Source organism: Psammomys obesus, unplaced genomic scaffold (assembly GCF_907164565.1).
Source record: "Psammomys obesus unplaced genomic scaffold, mPsaObe1.curated_primary_1811, whole genome shotgun sequence".
NCBI lineage: Eukaryota > Metazoa > Chordata > Mammalia > Rodentia > Muridae > Psammomys > Psammomys obesus.
The window spans coordinates 11,249,681-11,269,896 of record NW_026596051.1 but is presented as its reverse complement, the minus strand read 5'-3'; the positions used below and the strand labels follow the sequence as shown (position 1 = coordinate 11,269,896).

The window sequence follows — 20,216 nt, the reverse complement described above, 5'->3', positions numbered from 1 at the left end:
TCCTGCAGTCTCCATGCAGGCTGTCTATGGCACAGATCCCGGTGTCCTTCTGAAACCCTGAGCTGCCCAGCCATCAAAGCACCACAGTTTGAAATGTGTGTGCCTTCTCATCGAGAGTGCGTCTGGGTTTACCAGCCATCACATTTTCTCTTCTTACCTGAGGTGAAGGTTTGTTTAACAATACAAATGTTTTGCACGGTTTAAAAGAGACCCCAAGCCAAGAAGGCCAGAAAGAAAAGGCTCTTCCAACGTGACCTGACACTGTTCAGGAAGGAGAGCCATCAAAACACTTCTATTTAAAAGCGAGGGACTGAGGCAGAATCCCCAGTTCACTCCAAGTGGCAAAACATCGGCACCAGGAGACACAGGTACCCCATTAGCAGCACTAAGGAGTTTCTGTGGAGAGATATACTCAGAATATTATCTGGAGATACTATAAGAAGAAATATCTCACTCTGCAGTATTTCAGAAATCATGTCAAGGTAAGAAAAAAAGAGATGAAGAGAGAAAAGGGAAACAAATAGAAAAACACCTGTGTTCATATTTTCTGCAAGGAACTAGAGAAAAAATTAAGAGAGTCCTTGGTTCCTCTGGAGTTCATGTTTGTACATGGTACCAGGAGCATAGCCTGCTGCTTCCAGCTCTATTAAGCTTCCCTTCCCCACCAACCGGCACCAACCATCCCATCTTATATAGATTTTTCCGTTTGCTGGAGTTTGGAAATGAAGTGTCCTCCAAAGGTCCATGTATCCAAGCGATACAGGTTTGGTACCCAGTGTGAAGCTACTGGAATGTGGTGGGACCTTTGAGGGGGGGAAGCTAGTGGGAATTCTGCAGAGGTCACTGGGGGAGTGGACTTGAAGGGATTGAAAAAGACACACTTCTGTCCTTTTCTTCTCCCTATTTCATCTTCTAGACATGGAGGTTTTGCTCTGTCACACAACAAGCTAGTCCACCACAGGACCAAAAGCCTTTAACACTATGAACCAAAATAAGCCAATACAGGCTGAGGTCCTACCTCCTGACAGTTATACATTGAAAACTGAGGGTCCTTACTCTTTAAAGTTAGAATTAAAAAGTTTCACCAACAGCAATAACAAAATAATAAAAATAATAACAACAACAAATAATCTGGAATTAAATATGTAGGTGAAACTCAGAAGACTCATCACCATTATGACATATTTATGCCCAAAACATTACCCTTCTTTCCATTTATTTATAGCTTTTAAATTATTTCTTAATAAGCTTTGAAGACGTTCCCTTTATGAACAATGTGACTTTAAACAACCTCTGAGTGACTTACTACTTCAGTGTCTTTTTACTGCCACTAAGATATTATCACCTTGATTTCCTACAGTGCAGGTGTAATACAGGCTACAAAGGTGATAGTGACCTTGGTGATGCCAGAGAACCTACCAGATATCAGAGTGAACGGGGTTTTGGAGAGACTCCAAAACCTACTCCTTCTACGACTGGATCTAATATTTTATAGACTCTTCTCTCTCGTTCTTCCTTATCACTTTGAGGAAGCTCCTCAGAACATCCTGGAAGCTTTCCTAGCCACATCCAGTCCCTCAAGGAAGCTGCCCATCCTACTGTTCACCATGGTCCTTTAGACATATTTAACCAGATACTCATCTTTTCCTGAGGCTAGTCAAGATCCCCTGGGGTCCTCCTGGGCCTTCAGTTCTCACTGTGACCTGTGATTTGAGTGCCCTTAAATCATAAGTTAGTGCGAGAATGGACTGACATGAAGCACACGGACATAGTGTTCTCTACAGCCCCAGAATGGAGAGCTGCTCCCAGAGTTGTCGAGACTGCTGTCTGCCCACATATCACTGGCACCTGCCAGTCTTTCTTCTTCCCTGCAGTGGGCAGATATATGCCTTTGTCTGTTCTTTCTGTATTGAATACAAGGAGGGGGATCAGAGAGGTAGAGGAAGGCAGGAGCCAGGAGGGCAAGAGTGGACAAACTGTCCTCAGTGTCACACACTCGCCCAGAACTGGGAGGGACCGCAGTCCCCACCCCACCTCCGCTCACTGTCCAGTGCCTCAGGGCAGGGGTGAACAAGCTATAAGCACAGAACTGCACGCCGGCAGCCACCACTCACCACTCACTCTCAGGACCACTGAGAAATCCTGGGTCGGTTTCACACATGATTTCCCCACAGAGTAAGAGGCAAGAGAAGCAGCCGGCTCAGGTTAAGCACCTTCCATGTGTGTTCCAGGCACACTGCTAAGACACAGGCAGGCAGGACCTCAACTTCATCCTCCGACATGGTCCCATACACATGATCTCTTCGGGACCCTGAGACAGATTCTTGACCAGGGAGGTAGGAAAGCTGATTCACAGGAAATCAACAGGAACTTTGCCTCCAAATGGTGTCATTGAGGTCTTCTTCAGCCCACTGCTGGAACTGCCTCTCTCCACATGCATGCATCATAGGACTTGTCTTGGAAAGGACAAGGAACCTGTTACACAGGTTTGCTCGGAGCATAGGGAAGACGCAGAGTTCTCAGTGAGTAATTTAAGGCCCTGTTGCTGTGCTCAGAAAACCTCCAAAGAACACAGAAACACCCGCCCCCGGGGTCCCACCTAGGCTGATGGTAAACATGAGCTCTGTGTCGATACAGATAGACGGAGATACTTTCCATCTCACCCAAGACTAGGAAAATATTTCCATCCGAGGCGGCCAATTTTGAATATGACATACATATGGGATTCATAGAAAATGACGATTTTATGTGGATTCCATTAAAGGAGCAGGAAGCTTTTGAAAAGGCATTTTCTTTCATTTGACTTGAAGTGTCTCCGGCTCTTAGAAGGAACAAGGCATAAAACTTAGACCCAGGAAGTTTTACACATAAAAACTTGGAAGCACAGGGCAGACCCTAACCTGCCTGGGCTTGTCTTGGGGCTTGTGCAAGGAGGGCTTTCTCTCAAGAGTATGGTTGCCTTCTCCTCTCTCCCTTAATCTTCCCTGTGATGCGAGCTAGAACACATACACACACACAACCTAGTATCTGTAACGTGTCCGCATAAGATTGACAGATGCTGCAAGAGACCACATATTCCTCCCACGCCACTTAGAGCCCTGGGATCCTCCCACTCCACATGTGGGGGAAGCAACCCCAGCCCCACCCCAGGAGGGAGAGATACCAGTCCCCTGCGTGCAGACGCCCTGCTAGTGATCTGCACAGATCTCTTCTGTAAATGCCTGTTTCGTTTCAAAGTTCGGGGATTTGTTTAGAAATACTCCCTTCGACTGCTCCAAGCATAGAAGAGACAAGAGAGCGCCTCATTAAAAGCCCAGCATCTGCTCCCCAGGCTGCTAGCCTCCTTAGTGGGAACAACCGCTGTCCCTCGGAGGAAGCTGTGCAGGGAGCAATCTCTTGAGGGCCTATGGGGTAGGCTGTGACAGGGAGAATGGGGCAGGCCCACGATCACCAGTTGGGGCAGAAGAATGCAGAGAAAGTTGCACATCTGTAATGCAGGCTTTTGTTCACCCCCAAAGAATCTCAGCAAGGACAGAAAGCTTGCCTTCCCCTGAAGGAGCAGCCGGGTTGGCCCAACGGTGAGGTGTCTTGTCCCAAAGTCTGGGGACTTGACAAATGTCACTAAGTGATAAGGGGACTCGGAGCAGAAAACTGTCTTGCTATCTTTCCAAGCCCCATTTCATCTAGGTGTCCTGGCCATTGCAACTAGGTCTGTCTCCTCCTCCTCTGTACTCCCACCACTGCCCTCCCCCATGTCCCAGATCAGGTTTCAGCAACTGGACATGCCCAGAGGAGCCAGAGCTCAGAGACACCAGGGACACAAAAATAGCTCCCAGAGAAGCCACAAGGCCAGCTGTTGGCTTACCTGGGCACCTGGGATCTGGTCAGTCCATGAAAGGGCCTAGAATCTGCAAGCCTTATGGAACGCACTCTGCAGGCTCTGTCCCAGCAGCCCCGGGGTGGTGAGTCCAGTCCCAAAGGCGTCCCCCACTCACCCTGGGAGGGCTCTGTGTTCTGCCAGTCCCGGGGGAGTCAGGGCGAGAGGCGGGGCTGCCACCTCCAAAGAGGCCCATTCAGAGGGCCGAGGGAAAGCGGGTCTCAGGAAAAGAATCCCGGGATTGTGGGGCGGCAGCAGCGGGCTGCTGCGGGCCGCCTGCCCAGTCAGTGCCTCCAGATTTGGCCCCGCCTGCTCTCCACGGCAGTTTGCTTCCTTTCCATTCTGCTTCCCTTCTTCTCCTCCCCACCCCACCCCTTCATGCTCTGAAAAAGCTCACTGCCAAAACCCACCAGGGCCAGTGTCACACAGCCACACCCTATGCATGCCCTTCTCAACAACCTGAGAAGCCAGGAGGAGGAAAGGTAGGTGAGTTCAGGAGGGGAACCTCACCAGTGTGGACCCTTCCCTTCTTCATTCTTTCTCTGGTGGATGGGGATCTCACCCCGACAAAGCCTGCTCAAAACTGCAGATCTTCCTCCTGGCTGCAGTGGGGGCCAACAGAAACTGATCTAGAACCAGCCTGCTTCACCTGGCTGGTAACCTTTGTACCAAGAGGTTCTGGGAAGCATCTACACCTCTACCCCTTCCTCCTGCTACTCTCTTTGTCTTTGTGTGCTTTCCTCTATCTGGAAGAACCTCTAAAATAACCACTGAACTCCTATACATTCTTCTAAACTGTTTACAAACAACACAACATATTTTTATTTTGGGAAACTTTCTTGTGCATCAAGTAGAATACAGACAGGTTCCATTACCTGAGCGCTGAAACCAGCTGTCACACAGATTGCAGAGCGGGGTGCATAGGGCCTGTGTGTTTGGTCTTGGAGACAGACAAACCACTCCAGGTTTTGTCATGAGATGAAGGCAGTGGAGTAGACATTCATCCTGATGTGTAAGGCAAAGTCTTACTCACTCTGCAAAGGTGAGCTTCTAGACACTTCTAGAAAGTTCTCCCTGAACTTCTTCTGGAAGAGAACATGCTTATGCAGTTCCCTTGCCAGCATGTGCCAGCGTTGCTCTCGCTTCATCATCACAGGTCGTAAGTTTCCATCAAAGCTTGCTGACCATCTTGCTGAATCTAAGCTCACCCAACCCTGCAAGTTACCAACGAGAATTCAGGGTAGTGTAATCAGGAGAGGCCCCTCAGTCTAGGCCCCTCCAGGCCACGTGTCTAGGGCACAGCCAGGAAGACCCCTGGGAAGACACTTCCTCCCTGTTGTTTATGTGCCTGTGAACAGCTGCTCCTGCTATGGGAAATGCCTGGCCCCAAATCAACAAGATCAGCAGTGGGGGCTCGGGGCTCGGCTCAGTAAGGTGGATGTACCAGCCTTTCCAGTCCATGACTTCCAACAGAGGAAGAACACTTTCAAAGGCAGGTCCACCTCCTCTGTGAGTCCCACCCACCCACAGGCCAGAGGACTGGGGGCAAACCTACAGAGATGGGCAGGAAAGAAGGAGGCTGGGCATGCAGCATTTGTGACTGTGCCAAAGCCATGACCCAGGCAGTTCTGAGTGGACCTCCACAGAGTTTGAAGAGCCTCTCGGAGACTTGTTTATTGCCCCCCACCCCCTAAGCTACACAGTGAGGGACTGGGATGACTTTGAAGCATTACTTCCTTTAAAGTCATTCCCAGAAACCCCACTCTTTCCTCTAGAGATCAGGGTCAGTACCTAGACAGGAGATGGACACTAAACCAGTCAGGGTGCCCATGGGAGGGCAGCAAAATCCCAAGATAGAGCAGAGCACAAATCGGGAGTTCTTGATAGGACCACAGGCCTATGAATGGGCTCAGCCAGCAAGGATGCTGGTCCCATGACACTACACCACATACTTTGGGCTCAAATCCATTGTAGAGGTGATGCATTGATCCATAGACTGGAAAGCCTTGCCTTTAATTCTATTCACTACTAATTAAAATGGGGGGGGGCTGGAGAGATGGTTCAACAGTTAAGAGCACTGGCAGCTCTTCCAGAAGTCCTGAGTTCAATTCCCAGCAACCACATGGTGGCTCCTAACCATCTATAGTGAGACCTGATGCCCTCTTCTGTATATCTAATCAACAAAATAAATCTTTTTTTTAAAGCTTAAAAAAAAACAAAACTTTTGTTTTTCAATGCTAGAGATGAACCCATGACCTTAGGTACATCCTAATATCTTCATACTAATTTAAAGCCACAGCCCAATGTAGCACTAGCTGGCTTCTAACCCAAGATTCTCCCATCTCAGCCTTCCTAGAGCTGGTATTAAAGCCTCCTGGTGCAGCTAGAGAGCTCAGATCCTGACTGGAAGGAACTACGTAGATTGATACACCCCCTAGAAAAAAAAAGCAACCTCCTGCTTTGTGTTTAAGTTGTAGGTTTCTTTGCAACCCACCTGACAGCCTTGGAAAATTTAAGAGCGGGGTGCGGATGTAGCCTGCATGTCCTATCTGTAGCAACTGGTGTCACCCACAAAACAGAGCCAGGTAACTGCTACCACAGCTGACAACTCCAAGTCACTCTAATGCCCTGAGAATCAACCACCCAGCAGCCCCAAGAATGTTTCCTGACAATTTTGTAGAGAAAAACTTTACAACAAAACACAGTCCCCCCAAATCCATGTGCCACCACCTCAAGGTTGCCCAATACCACACCCTTTGGAAAAAACTAAACTCCAACAGCTGGTGACACTGACTCTCCACCAGTGTGCCATGCTAAGAGCTAACACCAAATTTACCCATAATGCCCTTTGCAGCACCTGGGTGCTGTTTTACCCTTTTCCCCATGGAGACCTCAAGTCCCTGTCTGTATTTTTCTGTAAATGTGCTCACTGGTCCCTCCTCACAGGCATGGGCGTGTCAGTGCACAGTTCCTATATGGCACTCGGACAGTGATGCACTCCTAAGTCCAGGTGGAACCAGGAGAATCTGCAGACATGACCATCCATGTGCTCTATACCATGCCCATTCATGTATACAGTGGTCCTCCTGAGAGCCTCGAATCTATGCACAGATAAGAACCATGATTTAAACATGGTACCTGAACTACACATGAATGGACTTTTCTACTCAGTCATAGTAACTACTGGCCATGTTTGCAAGGCGTGGGGTTTTTAAGTATATGGGAGAATGAGTGAACAGAGTAGACAAAGTCCACACTGCTATGTTCAGCACACCCTGAGAATGGTACCTATAGCGTTCCTAGAGCCAACACCCACAAGTAATAAAGGAAACTGTACATGCTATCATGGGATCTAAACACAAGCTGAGGTACTTCACTGTATTAAAATGGTCACCTCCCTCTTCCAAGAAAGCACCTTGATATGAGCAGGTACCAGACACCTCTAAAGAGCCCAGCTGATGGCAGGGAGCAAATGGAATGTTTACATCTTCCTAGTTCTCAGAAACTCAGTTCAGGCGCCCCTCTATACCTCTCACAATTCAGATCCCCCACACACGCCAAGCACAATGGAGCACCCTGGTCAGGAATGCTAGCCTGAGGGGACAGTGGCACCAGAGTTACAGACGCCTGTCCTGATGCCTAAGGCTGCATGACACCTGGAGACAATCCTGGGCCAGATGGACTGGAGGTCAGGACCTTGGGAGAAGATGAAGGACATGCACATGACTGGCCTGCCCAATGAGGAAACATTGCCACAAATGTCCTCTGCTGGTCCTGCCTACTGTCCTCCAAGCTGTCTGCACTTAGGCACCTGCCTGGTTCAGTATTCTCCCCACCCCCAAAATCTGCAATGGATTGTGGTTTCCACACTTGCCACAAGCTGGGCTGCAACCCTATTCTCTAGTCTGAGGCCCAGAGCATGCTGAGCTAGTGGGGCTCTAGGGATGCATTTTGAATTAAGAAATTCAACTCCAAGGCAAATTTGGGGGAGATTCTTGCAGATAAAAGATGAAATGGGCCCTCATCTCTAAGACAACATCCCTGATCCCACACATAGTGCTCTCATTCTTTGCTTAAAAGATGTTTCAAGAGGTTGTGCAATGTGTGCTAGATCACAGACAAGCAGGGCCTGTCACCATGCCTCAGAGCCATCCTGTGGGCTGAGAATCATGATCAGAGCAAAAATCTTGTTGGCCAGATGTCGGAATGCCCTTTACATGGTATCTTTGAGAAGAGCCCCACAGGCCTGAACAGTGAAATGAGCTGAGATAGGTATGATCAGAAAGCGAAGCTCCCCCTAATCCACTACCAAGCAAGTTGAAGGATGCTCCCCCACTTCGTTTACAAGGTTCACCGCTCATGGTACCCTCAAGTTGGCCTGCCTGGGGGATGAGGTGTCAGCAAAGGATGCCAGCAGCTTGTGTGTACTGAGCTGCATTCCACACAAGCAAATTCATGTTCTCATTGAGACAGACTCTAACAGCATATTCACAGGGCAGTGCTGGACTGTGACCTCCACGAACCCATCCCTGATGTTTATTTTTAAGTGTACTTACAAGCAGTCCACTTTTTTTTTTTTTCACATTCTTTATCTGGGGTGAGGAGAAGAAAGGCTGCTTCAAATTTACTACTCCACATCCCTGGCTGGGGCTCACCCTTCCCAGTTCACATTCTTTGGCATAAGTTGGAATGTTGAGTGTATCACAGGCTTTGTGCAGACAGTGCATGCCTCTCTCTCTCTCTCTCACACACACACACAGATACTCTGACACTGTGTGTACCTAAATATACATATACACACTGGTGCATTTGCTTTTTAAGTAGATTCAAAGCCACCAAGGTATGCCGTGAACATCACCTATGTTTACACATATTGTGTGCTTCTGTCCGCTCTGTAAAAATCCTCACAGCGAATTCATAAAAATACAAACAGAAACAAAGCTGGGTACAAAAAGGAAAGGGAACGCTAGCTGGAGCATTTTATAACATGTCAAGCTTTAAGGATGTAACTTTAAACAAAACAACAGCCTACAGATTGGGAAAGGACCTTCACCAACCCTGTATCTGACAAAGGGCTAATATCCAGTATATATAAAGAACTAAAGAAGTTAAACAGCAAAAAATCAAGTAATCCAATTAAAAAATGGGGAACAGAGCTAAACAGAGAATTATCAACAGAGGAATATCAAATGGCAGAGAAACACTTAAAGAAATGCTCAACCTCATCAGCCATCAGGGAAATGCAAATCAAAACGACCCTAAGATTTCACCTTACACCCATCAGAATGGCTAAGGTAAAAAACTCAAGAGACAACACATGCTGGAGAGGTTGTGGAGAAAGGGGAATCCTCCTCCAGTGCTGGTGGGAATGTAAACTTGTACAACCACTCTGGAAAGCAATCTGGAGCTTTCTCAGACAACTAGGAATAGCGCTTCCTCAAGATCCAGCTATACCACTCCTAGGTATATATTCAAAAGATTCTCAAGTACACAATAAATATATTTGTTCAACCATGTTTGTAGCAGCCTTATTTATAATAGCCAGAAGCTGGAAACAGCCCAGATGCCCCTCAACTGAAGAATGGATGCACAAATTGTGGTATATCTACACAATGGAATATTACTCAGCAATAAAAAACAAGGAAATCATGAAATCTGCAGGTAAAAGGTGGGATCTGGAAAAGATCATCCTGAGTGAGCTGTCCCAGAAGCAGAAAGACGCACACGGTATATACTCACTCATATAGACATATAATATAGGATAAACCTAGTAAAATCTGTACACCTAAAGAAACTAATCAAGAGGGAGGACTCTTGCTAAAATGCTAAATTCCTATCCAGAAAGGCAAAGAGGCTGGACATCAGAAGAAGGAGAAAAGAGGGAACAAGTCAGGAGCCTGACACAGAGGACCTCTGAAAAGCTCTGCCCTGCAGACTATCAATGCAGATGCTGAGACTTACGAGCAACCTTTGGGCAGAGTGCAGGGAATCTTAGGAAAGAAGTGGGAAACAGTAAGATCTGGAGAGGACAGGAACTCCACAAGAAGAGCAACAGAAACAAAAAACCTGAGCACAGGGGTCTTTCCTGAGACTGATACTCCAACCAAGGACTATGCATGGAGACCCCTGCACAGATGTAGCCCATGGCAGTTCAGTATCCAAGTGGGTTCCATTGTAATAGGAACAGGGACTGTCTCTGACATGAACTGATTGGCCTGTTCTTTAATTACCTCCCCCTAAGGGGGAAGCAGCATTACCAGGCCACAGAAGAAGACAATGCAGCCACTCCAGATGAGACCTAATTGACTAGGGTCAGAAGGAAGGAAAAGAAGACCTCCCCTATCAGTGGACTTGGGGATGGGCATGCATGCAGAGGGTGGAGGAAGGGAGGGATTGGGACAGGAGAAGGGAGGGAAACACAGGGGGGATGCAAAGTGAATAAAGTGTAATTAATAAAGAATAAAAATGTAAAAATAAAAAAAGGATGCAACTTTAAAAGGAATTATTTATTTTTTTATTGTTTATCTTTGAGATTATAGTATAATTACATCATTCCCCTCTTCCCTTTCCTCGTTCCGAATTCTCACAAATTTTTCCTACGTTTTTATTTTATTTTATGTGTACGTGTGTTTTGCCTGCATGTATGTCTGTAAACCACTGTGTGCAGTGGCAGGGGAGGCCAGAGAAGTGTGTGAACCCCAGGAACTGGAGTTGCAGACAGTTGTGAATGGCCACCTGGGTGCTGGGAACTGAGCCTGGGTCATCTGGAAGAGCAGCTGGAGCTCCTAACTGTTGAGCTAACTCTCAAAAATAAAAATACTGCTTCAAAGTAAGAGCAACTGAGACCCCCATTTTCTCTTTCACTTTTTCCCCCTTTACAAATACTCTTGGACCCTGTTCTCCTTCCTCCTCCAGCAAACACCATCCATTTCTGCCCTCTGAATTCCACCAAACTCAGTTCCCCTATTCTGAACTACTGGTAAGTTGTTGGATACTCTTATTCTCTATGAACCCAGTAAACAAACAGATAGACCCAACCCCGACCCTTCACAAAACCTTGTATTCACAGTAAAGACAACAGCCCAAAACAACCCCAGTATCACTATGCTGCACACAAATAGAAACTGCAAAATTATAAAAGCATTCCCTTGAAGTAAACAAACATTAGCCATTAATCATTTTTATGATGCCCAAAGTCCTCAAATGTTTTCTAAATAACAACTGTAAAAAAAAACTGTTATGCGACAAGAATGTTCTGGAGCTGCAGAGGGGCAATGGTTGGAAGACAGTACGCATGTGCTAAATGACTGAACTTTTACTTTAAAGGGGCTGTGTTATGTGACTTTTCCAAATTAAAAAAATAAATAAATAAATAACTACTTTGGGACAGTTATGAAGGTAAGTTATGTCAGGAACACAGCTTTTCTCATGAAAACATTTCACCGTGGCTTTTTTTTTATTTTATTTATTTTGGAAATACGAACACTAAGGATCATCTAAGAAATGCAGGATGTTTTATATTTTATGCTTAATAAGTTTTTTTTCTTCCACCTATATAAAGGTTAACATTAAATGATGTTTGCTTAAATTCTTTTAAAAAGACATTTCCTTCTAAAAGACTCACCTCTGGAGCTGGGCGCATTAACACACACCTGTAAGCCCAGTACCCAGAGAGGCAGAGGCAGGAGGATCGCTGTGAGCTGAAGGCCAACCTGGTCTACAGAGCGAGTCCAAGACAGCCAGTGCTACACAGAGAAACCCTGTCTTGGAAACAAAAAACAAAAAACAAAAACAAAAACAAAAGATTCACATCTGGAATCCTAAGACATTTCGGGGGTACAGTTTGGCCGGAGTGACCAGCACACAGCTGCACTCCAGGCCTGTGGTGGCTGTTCGGTCACCATCCTCAAAAAGCTCAGAGTCTCATGTCAGACAGGCAAGGATGCTCACAGGCCTTTGAACAGTTGCTCAGATGCTGGCACTGGCTTCTTGCTGGGTGTCTTCTATGGCTGCTCTGCAATCTCCTGTGCCTGTCCACCACCCTTTCTGGTATCACAAGCTCTTGGGAGAAGCCAGCAGCAGCATTTACTGTGCTTTAACACAGAAACAGCCCTCGCTTGTCTGGAAGAGGTGCTTCTATGAAAGCCAAGAGGAGCCTGGTGTGAGTAGAGCAAGCTTCCTTGACCAAGAGAGGCCCAAAGCGCTTCTCTGTCCCCACATCTCATGCTCTGCTATGGTCTGAACATGGCCCCTACCTATAGTTCACATGTTGGAAGGTCAACACCAGTGTGGCACTGTTAGGGGATCTCAGAAGTAAAGATCAAGGCAGATGGACTCTGTCCTCATGAAAGCAGCAGTAGCACAAATCTCAGGCACAGGTCTCCTTCCTTAGGAGCAGGAGAGCTCAGACTTCCTCTCTATCTCCCCATTCCCCAGGTGATGCTTCTGCTATGGTGAAACACATGAAGACATTCTCCTGGTCCCCTCATCTTAGGCTTCCCCAGATTCCTGAACTGTGAGCCAAATTTCTATTCATTATAAACTTACTAGGCCCTAGAAGAAAGTCGACTAGGACTTTCTATGCTATTGACAACAGTTATGACCACTCTTTATAACACTGCCCCTTCCTTTGCTGTTGGTGTTATAGTTTGATTCTGCTTTTGGTCTAAGTCAGGCACCTAAACTACTCATGCTCGTAAGTGTTCACATGAACTGCATGTGGCTGTTGTGCTATGCTGTGCTGTGCTGAGATAGATAAACCCTGCAGTTCTGAAGACTACCCAGTCATCTGGCACCTGAAGGCAAATGACTGATTCAACAGGTACTATCCAGCGATACCTGCCTCAGCTACTCAGTCCTCCGTGTTCGTGGAGAGACACTCCCCAAAGGCCAAGTGGGCACTTCTAATAGGGAAATGTCATGGTGGCAGAGCCTGCTGAATATTAACAGGCTGAAAAGCCTTCCAGAAATCTAGACAAAAAGTACAATGAGGTTTCTTCTTTTCTTTTTTTTCCTCATGTGTATGTGGCTATGTCTGAATGCATGTATGCCTGTCACATGAGTGGAGGAGTGCACAGAGGTCCGAAGAAGGCATCATTTTCCCTAGAACTATAGTCACAGTTGGCTGTGAGCCACCACGTGGGTGCTGGGAACACAGTCTTCTTCAATAGCAGTCGGTGCTCTTAAGCCATGATCTACCTCTCTAGCTCCTCAAAATTGGCTTCTTCAATTTATTCAATGACCAGCAGATCCCAAGGATGCTGTGGTTTGCTTTCTGTCTACTGTTTAACTGTTTGCTGGTGGGTGGTTTGTTTCTGGGTTGGTTGGGTGGAACATGCTTATGGCAGGGAGCTGGCTAGCTCTAGGGACATCTGACTCAGGAACTCAGGAACCATATGGTTAAAATAAGTGTGAGAGGACCTGGAGAGACACAGGGTAATGTGTGAGTCCTGAGCATAGCAAAGGCCTGCCTTCAGAGCTAATCCAGGCTTGAGGCTGGTACAAAGACTCTCCCTGCCATATTCATTCTCATTTTTAGCAATAATTCCGTTCAGTGATCCCACTTCTGATATTCAACCATGCTGGGTATCTGATCAAGCTTTTCATCTCTCAGCTTTAACGTCTAAGCACCAGGTTTTCACCTTCCTTTAGCAGGAATCCAGTTAGATTACTTCATCAAGAAGCACAACACCTGAGTCTCCGTTAGTAATTTTCTGTCCACCCTGACCCTCCTACTCCACTCTTCTCTGTTGTGATAAAACCCAGCTGACATTGCTGCATTAGGGCTGAGCTTGGCAATTTCAGCGGCTGTGATAGCATCTAATGCAATCTGCTCTTATGCCCCAAACTAGTGCCCAGTGGAGTGCTCCTGACATTTGCCAAGGGGCAGGATTTAAATCAAAGTTAATGAAAACTTTTCATTCCCCAAAAATGCATGGAGTCGCTCACTTGCCCTCCCCAGAGGAGAAAAGATGCTGCACCAAGAATTTAATTTTTGGTGTGTTCTATAAAGGGAGTCCAGGACAACCAAGGCTACACAGAGAAACCCTGTCTAGAAAAACCAAACTTAACAAAAACAAACAAACAAACAAAAAAACCCTCTAATTCACAGAGAAAGGTGACTTTAAAATGTACATGGGGTTTGTTGATGGTGGAGAGTGGAGGGCTCAACAGGGTATTCGAAGTTTGCTTGAGTTATCAGTCTGACCCTTCAGGCCACACCCTCATGTGGCTAGTCTCCAAGGCACTGACTAAGCACTTTGTGTCTATGGTGGCCACGGCTAATCTCCAAGCCACTCCACTGAAGGTAGAGATCACTCATGGCTCTACCAGAGCTCATATCATGATAGAGAAAACCTGTACTCAGACCATGAGCTTTGTGTTCCACATGAAGTCTAGCAACGGACACAAGCCGACATCTATGATGACGAATAAGACAACAGGACAATCTGCTTGTTTAAGACTGAAAAACTATCTGGGAGCACACTCTTAAGAGTTCAAAGCTCGGAGCTTGGGTTACATAAAAATGACTGTGTCATGACCTGCTGGACAAAGAGAAGCTGGAAGACCAAGAAGCTTGGGTGCTGCCTCAAGGAGAATAGCAGCCTGGGGACAGCCTTTGGGGGACAGGTGAGCGAACACTGTCAGAAAACAACATGGAAGCAAAGGTACTTTGTGGCCACTCCAACTTCAGTTTCCCCTAGGTAATGCAGACAGAGTAGTACTTTTCTTCAAAGTCTGGATGCTAACCAGACTGTACCAGTCTGGGGAGACAGGCTGTCATGAGTCAGGCACTAAAGATGAGCTGGCGCAGGTTTGGATGTTTCCCTGGACCTCTCATACACTGAGATGACCGTGGAAGAGTTAGAACTCAGGGAAATGAGATCGCCTGAATTTTTCAGGGAATGGCAAACAACAAACTCCACTATGAAAATTAAATGGCCGAAATGAATATATGTGGGGCTTCTCTCTACCCGCTTATGCTTGGCTCATCCTGAGATCCCAAGAAACGTGGGCAATGTCTACTTGGAAGAAATACCAAGAAACTAACTGGACTGGCAGCATTCTCTCCCTGCAGAGCAAAACAGTGAGGGTCTCTAGGTTTCACTGTACTGAACAAGAGCAAGTATCAAGTATTTAAGGACAGAAAGACCAGGTGTGTGTAGGCTAAATGCTGGGTCACACACAGCAACAGAGGTGTCTATGTAGCGGGGTGCACGCACACATCCTGCTCTTTGCTGGAACCCATTTTCTTAGTGAAGTGGAAAGCATTCCTCCTTTAAAATGGGGAGTCACCAGGATGCTAAACACCTGTGCTGAGCTGACGGCAGGCCCTGCTGCTGAACTGAGCATGCATCAATTGCCACAAATGTCAGCCACAAACCTGAACGTTCCTAGAAATGCTAGGAAGTCTACCGATGCCTTAATGCCACTCAATTCCCCACCCGTGGATTTACAGCCACATCCCAAGCCTTAGCAAGACATGTCCGTGCCCAAGCCTTTTGAGATGTGATCTAAATGGAAATACGTCTGCATCAGAGGACGCCACGGTAGAAACAGCAACCATGCAAATGGTATCACGGCTGCTATAGCCAAGGGTTCTTACCACGTCCTCCTTTGCGCAAACTGGCTGGGCTGCTCAGTTGGGGCTCAGGTGGGCTGAATGGAGGGTATCGTGGGGATGTTTTCACTGGAAAAGAAAGTAGAGCAAAGGGTACTATTTATTACTCCCTACCTTGAGGTACCAAGTTAGACCCAGCTGGTTTTAATTCTTTCTTACCATATGGTGTTTCTGGAGATACAGGGAATGCTGGGGTCAGACACACGGACTCCTTGCTGTTTGTCATCCTGCCATCGATCATATCGAGGTCAGGGGCATATGCAGTGATCATCGTCTGAAATCAGCAGAGAGGGAGAACAGAAAAATCGAAGACTCAATAGAAAGGTCCCTTCCACACAGACATGGTCCCTCAAGAAGGTCTGCAGATAGAGCTCACATCTGAGAGTGGGTCAAGGCGAAAGAAACTGGCATCACCACTATGAAGAAACTCAACTATCACCAAAGCTAAGAGAAGGAGCTTAAGGACCATCATCTTAGTACAGTGCTGGACAACCAGGAGACGAGGGTGAGGGAGATGAGCCACCACTGTGCACAAAAGCAGCACCCAGGAATCCTTAACTACATCAGTGTCACAGGTCAGTGGAAATACACAGGAAGTCACACACAAAACACGGAAAAATATTCCAGATATCAACAATATCTGTTTGTGAGAGTTAAGATGATAAGTTCTTTTTTCTTCTTGCCTATTCTAAAGGCTACAACTTTTCAACTTGAGAATCAAGTGTATAATTGGAGTTAACTGTTTGGGGATGGTTGCCTGCTGAATTCTTATGAGAAGCTTTAACAACATCTCCTCGTCAGGAGGACTCTTGTCGACCTCCTCAGAGCCGTCATTTGTATGGAGGATTTGGGACCTTTTGTAGCAGACTAGAAGAAGTCTGAATTTGCCACTGGCTGCACTGTCCATCTGCCGGGACCTTTAGGGCCAGGCCCTTGCTTCTTAACCATCACAACCCACCCACCTGTATGCTTTGCATTTCACATCCATTCTACAGATCAGAACATTCAGGCTTCACTGGCCCATGCAATGTAGCCCCTGTCTAGCCATATCTGGGGATTGTGTGGACCCCACACAGCCCTTCTAACCTGTGTTCCCAATCAGAACCTCTGTTGTCACTAAGAACCATATCAAGGACAGTCAAGGACAGAGAGGTTACAGTGACTGGTGACCTTATGCAAGGACAGGCACCGCCATTTCCCTAAGCATAAGGATAGGAAAACAAGTGGGGTTAAGTGGAGATGGGGACAGGGCCAGCACATACCTCTTTGATGTCTGCAGGAGAAGAAAATGATCCCAGGCTTGGGGCTGGGTCCACTCCGGCCTTTCCCCATCCACACTTAGAAAAGGGCCCCTGGCTCCCACCATCATTGTCATACTGTCCGAGGCTCAGCTTCCGGAGCCGTCCCCCGATGGGCTCATCACCTGAGGAGATAGTGAGGAGAAAAACAAATGGGCTTCAGGGTATGTTCCTTATAGCAGAATGTAGAGACCACTAACAAAACCTAACTTAAACTATTCACAGTGTCATCACTAGTCAACCATCCCACACAGACAGGAGAGATGCTATGGGCAGGCTACCAAACCCAAGGACATCCTGGGATGCCCAGAGAAAAGCCAGGACACTCCATCCAGAAAAGGCCTTGGGGTGCAGGCAAAGCCAGGTACCAGGAGTCAGCTGACAGTGCTGGGGCAGGAGACTGCCTCTGAGTGTGAGTTCAGAGACAGCCAGCTAAGATCCAGGCCTGGTGTGAGCACTGAGAAGATTAGCACCTGCAGTGACCCAGGCGTGTGGCTCTGCCATGACAAACTGATTCTTCACATGGAGGATACTAAGAATGAGCATTTAATGCCCTAATGCCACTCTCTGCCAGAAACTCCACAGGCACTTATTTACTCTTGACCCAGATGTCAACAGTCCCTGCTCTGAGCCAAATCTGATCATCTTCTTGTTGGGGAGAAAAATATGTCTGGGCTAGTCTATTAGCTTTTTAAACTTTCTTCCAGGGAATTCTCTAAAATTGGGCAACAGGGGGAAACTTGCAGCAGCCTACAAAGGTGATATCAAGTCTCAATGTAGTCTTTTCACACCAAACTAGGATCTGCTGATAGTCTAGGCATATGCTAAAAAACCTAGTGTCCCTATAAATATGGCGGGACAGGCCTGTGATTCCATGAGGCAAGACCACTGTGGGTTCAAGGTCAGTCTGGACTAGGTGTTGAGACACTATCTCAAAACAGATGGCTCAGTCTGTGAAGTACTTGCTGCCCAGGGAGAAGGCTCCACACAAGGTTGCCAAGATTCAGGCTCAGGGAGACGGGTGGGTCTCCTAACTCTTAAATGTGTGATGCCAGCTGGGCATGGTGGCGCACACCTTTGATCCCAACACTCAGGGAGGCAGAGGCAGGCGGATCTCTGTGAGTTTGAGGCCAGCCTGGTCTACAAATCAAGTCTAGGACAGCCAAGGCTACACAGAAAAACACTGTTTCAAAAAACAAAAACAAAAAAAAAAAATGTGTGTGGTCCTAGCAACAGGACAACAGCAGGAAGAACAACTCCCAGAGAGGAAGCCATAGGACACAGCAGCAACCCTAGCAAGAGCCCAGGTGCCCTGCACTTGCCCCCGCAATGGTGACAAGGAAGACAGATCAGAGAGAGATCACTGTGCACCCATGGTAACTGCTGACCGAGGTGCGTCAGGGCTCTCATGTACGAAATCCATAATCCCTTGATCACAGCGCTGAGCAGCAGAAGAGTTTTAGAGCTGGGAGTTTGCTCTGCATCACAGAGCAAATCACAGCCACACAGCAATGTCACAAGTGCACAGGCAAGTGCTTTAGGGTACCAAAGAAAGAATAAAATGGTACCAGAATATTCAAAAGCCAATCTCTGGGATGTGGAATTCCAGGCAAGGGCTCATATTTTCTATGAATGTCCTCATTTTTTTTAAGCTTTGAAACTAATTTTATCTTTTTTAAAAATCATAACCCAATTACATTTCCCCCCTTTCCTTTCTACCTCCAAACCCTCCCACGCATCTACACGCCTTGTTCTTACTCAAATTCATTGCCCCTTTTTCTTTAACTGTTGTTACACACATAAATCTACACATTCATATAGTGTATGTATACATATTCCCAAATACATAAAACAATCTGCTTGGTCTGTATGTTAACTTGTATGTATATGTTTTCAAGAGTGGCCATTTGTTATTAGATAACCATTTGGCGTGTTCTTCCCTGGAGACTATTTCTCTTGCTCTCAGTAACCCTCAGCTGCCTGTGGTTCTTTGTGTAGGATTGAGGCCTCCAGAGCGTCCCCTCATCCATGTTAACCTGTCTATTGGTGTCACCTTGGCCAGGCCATGTTTAGGCATTCATGTAAGACTTCACGGGTGTAGCTTCTCTGACATTTCTAGGAGACACCATCTCATAGCAAAGTTCCTGCTCCTTTGTCTGGATCTTTTAAAGTTTCCATTAATAACATTTTTTATTTTCTAAAATTAAGGGAGATGAGACCTGGATTCTCTTTGGGAGAAACAAACCTTCAGCTTCTTTTCTCCCTCCTCTGCAGAGCTATGCTTCGCCTCTGCTGGTTCTCTCTAAGCCTCGGGTTTTATGTTATGCTCGCGCTTATCTTCATAAATTTCGATGTTTGGTCAACAAACATTTCCCCCTCTTTGAGGAGCCCACATAGGGAACAGTGGATGTGGCCTTCCCCACCATCCTAACATGTTGTCCCCAACAGGTGCCACAAGATGCCACACCTCAGGGGTCTCTGCACTTCTTTAAGTGTCCCGAGACAGCAGGTAGATTTAACAGCTCCAGTGAAGACCTGTCCTTCCTGTTTTTCAGGCAAGATAACTCAGAAGTTAGGTTCCACAACAGGCCCAAGGCAGCTTAGCAAGTACAGTGAGAGAGCAGAGCTTAAGTCTAGGCCTGAGGCCATGTCCAGAGCCAGAATACTCCATCAGCTTTGTCTCCACTACACACCAACAGCATCTGCAACAGAGACCCCATTGACAGCTGTTCCTCCTCAGCGATGGGAGGTAAAAGTGGAAGAGGAAATTCCCAAGGATGGGGGCACACTGAACCAGGCCCAAGAAGGTAGTGGTCCAAGGAGCCTCCACAGAGATGGTCACGGTCTCTTACACACCCATTGGCTTTCAGTTCCTGTCAAGCAAAGGTTCATGTCCCACTCCCACACTCACTGTCACAAACACAGCACTCCCTCTCAGATGTCTCCGAGTCTTACTTTACATGATACACATACTGAAATACGCGTAAACACCCAGTCTCTCACCAATACACACCTGCCACTCAGTGACATATTCTCTCCCTTGTTCTCACACATGGCCACTCAGACACAGACCACATGTGCACGCTCACACTCATGCATCTAGTCACTTCCGCATGTGCAGTCTCCCACACACTCTCACACACTCACATTCACACACTGAGCTCTATACTGACACATTCTGCCTACACATGCGTGGCAGACGAGGCTCAGGTTCCGAGCTCGCTCCTGGAGGAGAACGTCAGCACTCCCCCCCACTTCTGCAAGCCCACACTCCTGGGTACCACAAGACTCCCCATTTGAGAATGGCTACCAGGAAGGAGGTGCTGGGCATTCCTAGAAATGAGCTTCTTCGAGGAAGACGAACCCCGGGAACTCCACTTCCAGGGCTGGACATGTGTGGTGCAAAGCTCCCTTTCTTGCT

The 20,216-nt window shown here is 47.0% G+C and overlaps 1 protein-coding gene across 5 annotated transcripts in view; it reads right to left on the bottom strand.

Moving 5' to 3' along the window:
* Positions 1–20,216, bottom strand: part of Tns3 (tensin 3) — a 227,164-nt gene that overhangs the window by 33,673 nt on the left and 173,275 nt on the right. For all 5 annotated transcript variants that reach the window (XM_055623850.1, XM_055623849.1, XM_055623846.1 and 2 more), the window contains 3 exons: positions 16,760–16,920; positions 15,657–15,771; positions 15,483–15,566 (listed from right to left, as the gene is read on the bottom strand). In XM_055623850.1, the coding sequence (XP_055479825.1) occupies positions 15,483–15,566; positions 15,657–15,771; positions 16,760–16,920 (360 nt within the window). The remainder of the gene's footprint in view (positions 1–15,482; positions 15,567–15,656; positions 15,772–16,759; positions 16,921–20,216) is intronic.